Genomic DNA, 9,745 nt, shown 5'->3' with positions numbered 1-9,745 from the left:
ATATCAAATATATTAAATTTATGAAAGCCCATTCACAACATCTACAGTCCTCGTCTTAGTTTTTGCCTCAGCAGCTGGGATGGGGTTGCTTTTTTCGAGCCCCAGGATGCTGCCTGATGAGTGGTTACTGGTATGTGTGGGGGGGCCCCCAGGAAGAGCAGCCCCAGCAGGCTGGGGTCCCCCTCGACTCCGCTGTGTGGAGCCTGGGGGGGAGCTGAGACCCATCTCTCACCCCAAAGCCCCCATCAGGCAGGCTCCCCACGGGCAGCAGCACTTCCTGGCCACGTCCAGGCCGGCTGGGGCCCAGGCTCACACCACGGACTCCCGGTCCCTGTCAGGGGACGTCCCCCCGAGATCCTCGCTGCGGCTGTAATCGGACGCCCGCACCTGGAGGTTGTCGCTGGTGGCCCTGGTGACGCTGTCGTAGGAGGGAGGGAAGGAGGTGGAGGAGATGGAGGAGCTGGAGGGCGGGCCCCGGTGCTGGGAGAAGCTCCCGTTGAGCGTGTAGGCGATGAGGCCCTCTCGCTCCGGGGCATCCTCGTCCGAGAGGCCGCTGCTGCCCGTCTGCCGGCGGTAGAGGAAGGACGCGTGCTTGACCGAGCGCTGCAGCAGGTGCCTCCGGAAGGCGCGCTGGATCACGGTGGCCGAGACCTCCTCGTGTTTGCGCCGCAGCGTGGTGGTGATGGGCTCGTAGGAGATCTTGGACGGGTTGGCCGCCATGAACTTCTCCTCCATCTGGATCTTGAGCGCGTCCATCTCCCCGGACTCGCCCAGGACTCTCTTGGTGAAGGCGAAGAGGATGTCCATGCAGTGGATGCGGTCCCCGCTGACCATGGGCAGGTCCATGTTGATGAGGCTGATCTGGTTGGGCTTGGCGATGCGCAGGGGCTCGGACAGGGCATCGGCGAAGTCCGACAGGGCCGCGTACTCGATGAACTGCGTGGCCTCGGGGTCGAACTTCTCCCAGATCTCGTAGAACATGTCGAAGTCGTCCTCGCTCAGCGGCTCGGTGCTCTCCTCCGTGGCCACACTGAAGTTCTCCAGGATGATGGCGATGTACATGTTGACCACGATGAGGAAGGAGATGATGATGTAGGTGGTGAAGAACAGGATGCCCACGGCGGGGCTCCCGCAGTTGCCCCGGGAGCCGTTGCTGTTGGGCAGGTTGGGGTCGCAGTAGGGAGGCCCCGTGTTGAGGATGGGGCTGAGGAGCCCGTCCCAGCCGGCCGACGTGGTGATCTGGAACAGACACAGCATGCTGTTGGCGAAGGTCTGGAAGTTGAACATGTCGTCGATGCCGGCCTCCCACTTGACGTAGGCGAAGTTGGCCATGCCGAAGATGGAGTAGATGAACATGACGAGGAAGAGGAGCAGGCCGATGTTGAAGAGCGCGGGCAGGGACATCATGAGGGCGAAGAGCAGTGTCCGGATGCCCTTGGCCCCGCGGATGAGCCTGAGGATGCGGCCGATCCGGGCCAGGCGGATGACACGGAAGAGGGTTGGGGAGAAGAAGTACTTCTGGATGATGTCCGAGAGCACGGTGCCTGCGAGGGATGAGAGGCTGTGGCCGCCGCTGGCTCGCCCTTCTCCCCAGCCCAGCTTCACTGGGGTCAGGGGACCGGGAGGGGTCCCTCCTGGAGGGTGGGGCCAACTCGGGCACACTGACTGGGACCCTGCCTCCTCCCATCTCCCTGAGCCCCCTTGTCTGCAGCCGTGACCCAGAGGTCCTGAGAGGTGACCAAGTCCTTTCCCAAGCACCTTCTCAGCCCCTCTGTTACCTGGTGTTCCAAGCACACCAGGGCAGGTGCGCTGATCAGCCTGCCTATGGGAACATGGACTCTGACGTCTGAGCAGCTCAAGGGCCCGGCTCAGACCAGATCTCAGTCTTGCTAAACCCTGGCTTCCTGGAGTGTGATCCCTCGGGTGCTTGTTAGACATAGACTCTCACTCTACTCCCAGACCCTCGGTGCTTGGACCAGCCCACATGACTCACGCACAGCGAGCCCTCACGTGTGATACCTTCTGACCCCTCCAAGACCTGCCCCCCAGCAGCTCCATTCCTGCGGCTGACCTCCACATTCTCTAAAGCTTCTCACCAGTTCCCCCAGGCCTGCCCTCTCCTCTGCTCCCCCCGCTGTATGAGCTGCCCCGGCATTGACTTCGCACCAGGAACTGCGTGAGGTGGTTGGTGTCTCAAGGAGCCTGACCCCAATCCTGGTGGCTAGACTCTAGAATCTTCTGAGTACTTCCCTCACCCTGAAAGAGTCTCTTCATCCTGCAACCTACAGTTAGGCTTTCTCCATAGCTTCTACCCCTTTTCCCAGACTCATCCCAAGGGTCCCCAAGAAATCAGAGAACTGCGTTCCAGGGGACTCTGGAGGATGGGACCAGAATGGGAGGTGATTGGTTCTCTTTTCTTGAGAAAAGTTTTCTCTGGAGGTGTGTGTGTGTGTGTGTGTGTGTGTGTGTGTGAGAGAGAGAGAGAGAGAGAAAGTGGGAGAGAGAGAGTGAGAGAAAGAGAGAGCACAAGAGAAAGCAAGAGAAAAAGAGAGAGCGAGCGAGCAAGGGTGAGAGAAAGAGAGAAAGTGCGCAAGAGAGAGCGAGAGAAAAAGAGAGTGAGAGAAAAAGAAAGAGAGCGAAAGAGAGAGCAAGAGAAAGAGCGCACGCAAGAGAGAGAGAGAGAAAGAGAGAGCATTAGAGAAAGAGAGAGTGTGAGAGAAAGACAGAGAGAAAAAGAGAAAGAGCGAGAGAGAGTGTATGCAAGAGCGAGCGAGTGAGCAAGCGAGAGGAAGTTGGGGAAGGATATTAATGGTGACCTGCATCAGATGGACAGAGAACCCAGGGCTTGGAAGAGTCTGACCTAGGGGGGCTCCTACCTACCTACGATGGAGAGAATGACCACCACAAAGTCAAAGATGTTCCAGCTGTTGGTGAAGTAGTAGTGACGCAGGGCCGTCATTTTGACAATGCACTCGCCGGTGAAAATGCCCACAAAGAGCAGGTTGATCTTGGCCAAGATGTTGACCTTCTCTGGGCTCTGGTCATCGGTCTCCACCATCATGGTCACCATGTTCAGGCAGATGAGGAACATGATGGTGACGTCGAAAGCTTGCTTGGTCACGATGTCGAAGATGAAGCCCTGGTACTTGTTCTGAAAGGAGGGACAGGGGGACGGGCCCAGCAGGGACCACACATGTGTCATCCGGCCCCTGCTGATGCCCTGCAGCTCAACCTCCTACTTTCCTGGCCTTGCTACTGAAGTCCTTCCTGTCTGCAAGGCGCAGCCCTCGAGTACTTCCTCTCATACACACACACTGTCTCTCTCTCTCTTTAGACAGGTCAAGGGAGACTGGCAGACCCCAGCACCTTCTCCTGTCCTCACCCATGAGGACATTCTAGAATCAGCAAGAACCTTGCTTACTCGTGGGGGTTAAACTGGGACTAGGAATTGGCCGGGGCTGTAAAGGCTCCTCTGCTCTCCATGGGGCCCATTCTCTGGCAGGAGAGGGTAGGCTCCTTCAGAGACAGAGGGCTCCTGTGGGTAAGGGGCACCTCCTGGACACCACGCCTTCTCACAGCTGCCTTTAGTCTAGGAAACCGAAAGTGCTGTGGTGGCCAGACATGTGAGAGGGTCTTTTCTCCTCTAAACTGGACCCCAGGCTGAACTCAGAGCCCATGGAGACACCCAGTGACTGCCCAGCGGATGCACCCCACATCCAAACCAGGAGCCTGGCTCACCAGGGGTCGTGGGATGGGCTTCTGGGGTTTCTTGGAGCCCAGCTTCTTCATAGCATTATAGTACTTCTTCTGCTCCTCTGTCATGAAGATATCTTGACCCCCTAAGTGCAGAGAGACAGGCATCATGTCATTTTGGGGTCCTCAGAGGCCCCAGTGTGGAGGGCACACAGATGGTCCCTTTTTGATGAACATGCAGTGGGGCACCCTTCGTTTCCAGTCCAGGTGGAGGAGAGCACGTCTCTAGCTGAGCTCAGAGACTCCTCGCCAGGCCTGCTTTTCCAGGGTCTCTCCTCTTCCTTCACCCTGAGCTCTCTCTGGCTTTGGGGCCCAGAAATCTAGTTCTTAGCGCCTCTTACTCTCCTGCCTAGCTCAGCTGGCCCAGTCTGCTTACTTTGCTGCCTGCAATTCAGTCGTGGCTCGTATAATGCTCTGGGCAGGCCTGGGTGCCTAGATTTTCTCTGCACTGATGCCACCAAGCTCCCCGACTACCGTCCAAGAGAACAGTCTCCCTTCTCACTCTGGCTTCTCTCAGAAGCGTCGTCTCTCAGGGAGACCAGAGCCGGGGTGGTGCCTTCCACTAAAGCCCCTTGTCACATCCTGACAGGTCTGAGTGTTATGTCCAAGGATGCACCCCTCTCCCCACCCCATGTCATCATGAACAGGCCCGTTCTATTTCCCACAGGGGAGGAGAGATGGGCCCTGGCACCAGACGGCTCCTCCGTCCCCTGGTGCCCAGCCCTGCCCCGCCTGGGTCAGCTGCCTGAGCTCTACGTATCTTTTTCTTCTGCTGGTTGAAGTTGTCGATGATGACGCCAATGAACAAGTTCAGGGTGAAGAACGAGCCGAAGATGATGAAGATGACGAAGTAGATGTACATGTAGAGGTTGTACTCCCATTGGGGTTGCTCTTCATACTGAAGGGAGAGATGGGACAGGACATCACGCGGGCTGCGTGTGCTCTAGGGGTCAGGGAGGCATGTGCCCTGGGGGAGCAGTTCAACGTGGGCACAGGCATCAGTGAAGGGAGAGGGCTGGCTGGGTGTCCCCTCTGCGGGACAGTGTGCGTCCAGGGGCAGGTCATCAGCATAGGGAAGGGTGTGCGTGTCTGGGCAAGTGGAGAGCCGGGCCAGGGGCACGTGGGATGGAGATGAATGAATGATGGTGCCAGGTAGGGCTCGGGCAGTCCATCAGCACTGCATGGCTTCAGCCCCAGGGCACACGTGTGTGTGTGTGTGTGTGTGTGTGTGTGTGTGTGAATACACCCCAAGCATCTCACTCTTCCCTACACTCTCAGTGGGACTGGGTGGGACCCAAAGAGGAAGGAGATGAGATTCAAGTCTCTGCTGTTTCCACCCACCCTCATGGGGAAAGACTCTGAGATTAAACAGCAGTGAATTTAATTTGAGGGAATTTGGAGACTCTCTGGGGAAGCCACACCATCTTATCCCAGGGCCAGGGCTGGGCACCTCAGGGAAGCTCGCTAAGCCAAGGAGATCTTGGCCTTGTGGGCTGGGCTGTGAGATGGACACCAAGTTGGTGCTCTGTTGAGAGAGGCCTGACAACTTACCCCCCTGGAGTCCACAGCTGCATACATAATGTCCATCCAGCCTTTAAACGTTGCCTGCAAGGTAGAGATTAAGAGAGGCATTTAATGCTATACTTGTTCTGACCACTTAGAGCTCTCGTCTGAACAAATGACCAGGACAGAGCCCCCTCCAAGAAACACACAGCCTCCCCACCACCCCCTTCAGCAGTGACCAGAGGGCTGGCAGGTCAGGAAGGGCTTTTCTAATTTAGGGGGTGGTGGCATGGGCTGGGTGTGCAGAGAAGTCTGCCCAGAGGACAGTCAATGAATGTCATGCAGTGGGAGCACTTGCTTACAGATGAGGACCAGAGACTGAGGATGCCCGAAGAGGTCTGTTCCCAGATCTACATTCAACTCGGAATCTCTTAACCACACAAGGCACTAGAAGTGGGTGCCAGGGACAGAGAGACGGGGCGTGGGCTCCCTGTCTCAGCGTCAGGTGTCTCTTGGTCATGCACCTCAGAGAACCAGGTGGCTTCTGGCCCATGGACTTCCAGAGGCAATCCTGAAGGAATCACACCCATCTCTTGTACTTTCAAGGAGTCCTTTTGCCAGTGTTGTTTTGGAAAATGCTTTCCGAAAGAAAAACAAGGCCTAACTGTTGTGTTTACTGGCGTCTCTGGTTTAAACACTCCCAACACGGTGAATTTCAAGTTACCTTCATACCATTACTGCATGCGGAGCTTCAAACAAGGAAGGGAGTAGGGGGGATAAATAGTGTCTACTGCAGTGAAACAGATGAGGGAGAGAACTGTTTAAAAGGAATATATGATTAGGTATTATTGTCATGACAGGAGTCCAGAATGAAGGCTGAACAGTGGAGTGGACTTGGGGGGAGGGATTGTATAACAATGAAAGAATTTTACTTTTCAAAGAGAAGAGCGAACGGGGCGGGGAGGGGTGAGCAGAGAGAAAAGTGCAACAATGAATGAATGGAAATCCAAAGTCTCTGTAAATGTTCATTAAAATTAATAATAAAAAAGGGAGTAGCATCTCCATTGTACAGATAGGATGCTGCTGAGTACCGTCGAGTCAAAACTGACCCATAATTGACCCTCCAGCAGGTTTCCAGTAGCAGTTTCATCACATGGGAGACGACTGTTCATCTTTCTCCTGTGGGGCAGCTGGTGGATTTGAACTAAGTGCCTTTGGAATTGCAGCACTGCTTCTTACCACTAGGCCACCAGAGCTATGATAGGCTTAAATAACCTCTAGTGCATAATTATAATAAAATGTAACGGAGCCTTTATCACCTGTGCTTTAATAGCATTTAGTTAATTAAAAGTTGGCATGATTTAATTTTGGATAATGGTAGCGTTTATTTGGCAACTAGCTTGCAAAACTTGCAAAAAATCGGGTCCTGAGAGCCAGAACACCCTGGCAGGGTAGCCTGCAGTGTGCTGTACTGCTAGCCCGAAGGCGTTGCGTCTTCAGTGGTTTGAATCCATCACAGGTTCTACTGGAGAAAGACGGACAGTCCGAGACGCTCAGTCAGGGTGGCCAGGAGTCGGGATCAACTCAATGGCAGCCGACTGACCGCAGTGGTACAATGTGGTCGAGCACGCCACCCCATGAGAGAAGAGAGGGCTCCTGGGCGGGGGGCAGGACCCTAGTGCTGGCAACACCACCAGTGCTGCTCCAGGCTGCTCTGAAGAGTCCGAGAATTGTCCTTGGTGGTCATCGTGATTGCCCAGTAGATCTTTGACACAAAATCTAATCTTGCTCCAGGCTTCTTCTGAGGGCACAAGCTAAGTTGTACACTTTTTTGTTGTTGTTGTTTTGTTTGTTTGTTTCTAAGAGTTCTTAAGAGGAAAGCAAAGCAGATGAGGAAACAGTCCCAGAGCAGGCCAGTCCTTTCAGCTCCCTGTCCGTCAGCGGCACAATGTGTCCTTTGTTTCTCATGGAAGGAAAGGAGGCTGAAAATGTTCTGGAAGCTGCTAGGTACCACCCCAGATTACAAGGTGTCTGTGAGCAGATCCTTCAGAGTCCATCTGGAAGGTCTGAGAGACAAATCTCGGAAGGTCAGAGGGCTGCAAGCTTCGATGCTACAGAGGGGTCTTTGGGGATACGACCACCAGAATCCAGGGAATGGGTGGAGGGAGGAGTAGATGCAGGCCAGGTTCTCAGGAGAGAGTACTTGGAGTCCTCCTTACATGCGGACTTGAATATGTCACGGACTTAAGCCTGGGGCAGCTCGGAAAGCAGGGTGCAGCCTCATGCACGAGGATTCTGGTTGCGCTCCTGCTCTCAGATCCAGTGGTAGGTTTATTCCTGGTGCGCTACAGACACTGAAGTCACTGACTATGTCCTGTCGATTTGGAACTGACTCATAGCTGACCTTCCAGCAAGTTTTCAGAGGCAGCAAACCACACGGGATGTGTCTGCCCATCTTTGTTCCTCCTGTGGGGGCAGGTGGTGAATGTGACCGCACGCCTTTGCACTGGCAGTGTGACTTCTAGTACTCAGCAATCAGTGGAAACTTTGGAAGGGCTGGGTTGCCCCATGTGAGTTTAAATAGTACACACGCTTGCACCTCAAACAGGGGAAGAAACACATCCTCTTAAAATAACAAAAGAGGTATCACGAGCTTTTATGAGAGGGGTCAAGGTCACAATTCTGCGTACAGTTCAGTCTCTGGAATTGCAGTGCCGCTTCTGACCACTAGGCCACCAGAGTGCACCTGTTTCTTTCTTTCCGTTTCTCTTCTTTTCTCTCTCTCTCTCTCTTTCTTTCCTTCTTTCCTTCCTTCCCTTCCTCCCTCCCTTCCTCTTTCTTTATTTCTTTCTCTCTCTCTCTCTCTTTCTCTCTCTCTCTCCCTCCCTTCCTTCTTTCTTTCCTTTGTGTGTGTGTGTGTGTGTGTGTGTGTGTGTACAGTTCAGTCTCTGGATAGTTTAATGCCCTCACACTGCCAGACCAACAGCACAGAGAGCTCAAACTGACCAGGAGCTGCTGAGCGAATCCTGGCGCAGTGCTGCCCTGCCCACCCCATGCCACGCACCTCGGAAAATAGAGCCTCTGCTCTATCTGAATGTTGAAGGACTTTTCAAGAAGCCTAGAAGTGTCTACAGAATCTACAACCTTTTTTCTTTTCAAGAATGTTCCTATTGTGAGGATCCGGGAGGATGGTCCCACTGTCCCCCCTCCTGGCTGCCCCCTCAGGAAGGCACCTGCATCTGGAGAGCCAGCAGGAAGGAGCTCCTCCTCCCCAGGACTTACCACCTGCAGCAGGGCCAGGTACCCGGCCCCCACGTTGTCGAAGTTGACTTTGACTTTGGTCCAGTAGAGCTCGCCGGTCACGTTGAAGGACTCGCACTCACTCTTGTTGTTCACAATGGTGTAGTTGAGAGGCAGGTCCCCCTCCGTCTGGTTGATGCACTTCCCGAACTTGCCGGCAAAGAGGTTCACGCCCATGATGCTGAAGATAAGCCAGAAGATGAGGCAGACGAGGAGGACGTTCATGATGGACGGGATGGCGCCCACCAGGGCATTGACCACGACCTCAATGGACAGAGAGGAGGCTCAGCCCCTGGAGGAGCCCGCAGGACAGGCAAGCCCCCGAACGCAGAACACCCTCAACACAGGTCCTCCGGGTGGGAGGGCTGGAGGCCATGGGCTGCCTGAAACACTTCCTGTCCCCAGAGAGAGGGGCCAACTTCACGGCTGGGCACCCTGGTGGGGGGTGAGAGGACACGTCTCCGTGCCACCCTAACTCACATGCAATGCCCAAGCAAATGCCCGTCCCTATGATTAATAAGGATTCATCTGTGATTTTTAAAAACTATTTAGAACAATAAAGACTTATTATTTCTTCTTTATCTCAACTTTTCAAATTTTTTAAAAAAATTTCTACTTGTTTATTTACAATATTTGAATAAATTGTCTCAAAGAACAAATTTTCTTTCAATTTCTCTCACTCCCCCTTAATTTTCAACAATATGTCTCTTAATTGCATGTGCCAGGTGTCCGATGGACAGACACTTAGGAAGGTGTCCCCGGCTCATTCCATTGTTGTCAATGAGACCATCGAGTCTGAACCAACTTATAGCTGGTCCTCCAGCTGATTTTCAGAGGCTGTAAATGGCATGGAAGGAGGCTGCCCATCTTTCTCTTGTGGAGCATCCGGTGGATTTGAACTGCAAGCCTGTAGGTTAGCAGTGCAATTCCTTAACCGCTAAGCCACCAGAACTCCATTAGTCCTCTCATTCTCTGAGCTCAGTTACACTTCAGGGTGCCTGCTACCTGGATGGATGTCCTCCCTGCAGGTATCTAGGGACTTTTGCACGGCATGTCCGGAGAGAGCTGTGAAAACTGGCCGTGCCCAAGAAGGAGCAGAGCCAGGAGAGGTGGCACAGGAGCCCAGAATGCCTGTCTCACTCCCATGGGAGCTGCTCTGACCCCAAGGAGCCAGGACTTCATGTTCATT

The 9,745-nt window shown here is 54.1% G+C and overlaps 1 protein-coding gene across 6 annotated transcripts in view; it reads right to left on the bottom strand.

Annotated features, from left to right (window-relative positions):
- Positions 1-309: 309 nt before the first annotated feature.
- SCN5A (sodium channel, voltage-gated, type V, alpha subunit) overlaps positions 310-9,745 on the bottom strand; it is a 99,885-nt gene continuing 90,449 nt past the window's right edge. For 4 of the 6 annotated variants that reach the window (XM_006890588.1, XM_006890584.1, XM_006890583.1 and 1 more), the window contains 6 exons: positions 8,539-8,820; positions 5,305-5,358; positions 4,514-4,651; positions 3,739-3,843; positions 2,881-3,151; positions 310-1,544 (listed from right to left, as the gene is read on the bottom strand). In XM_006890588.1, coding sequence (XP_006890650.1) covers positions 310-1,544; positions 2,881-3,151; positions 3,739-3,843; positions 4,514-4,651; positions 5,305-5,358; positions 8,539-8,820 — 2,085 coding nt within the window. The remainder of the gene's footprint in view (positions 1,545-2,880; positions 3,152-3,738; positions 3,844-4,513; positions 4,652-5,304; positions 5,359-8,538; positions 8,821-9,745) is intronic. The other 2 variants (XM_006890587.1, XM_006890586.1) reach the window with 2 other exon arrangements.

Source organism: Elephantulus edwardii, unplaced genomic scaffold (genome assembly GCF_000299155.1).
Source record: "Elephantulus edwardii isolate Elephantulus edwardi_28Jun2011 unplaced genomic scaffold, EleEdw1.0 scaffold00091, whole genome shotgun sequence".
Lineage (NCBI taxonomy): Eukaryota > Metazoa > Chordata > Mammalia > Macroscelidea > Macroscelididae > Elephantulus > Elephantulus edwardii.
Note: the sequence above shows the minus strand (reverse complement) of the source record. Positions and strands in the feature narration are given on the sequence as shown.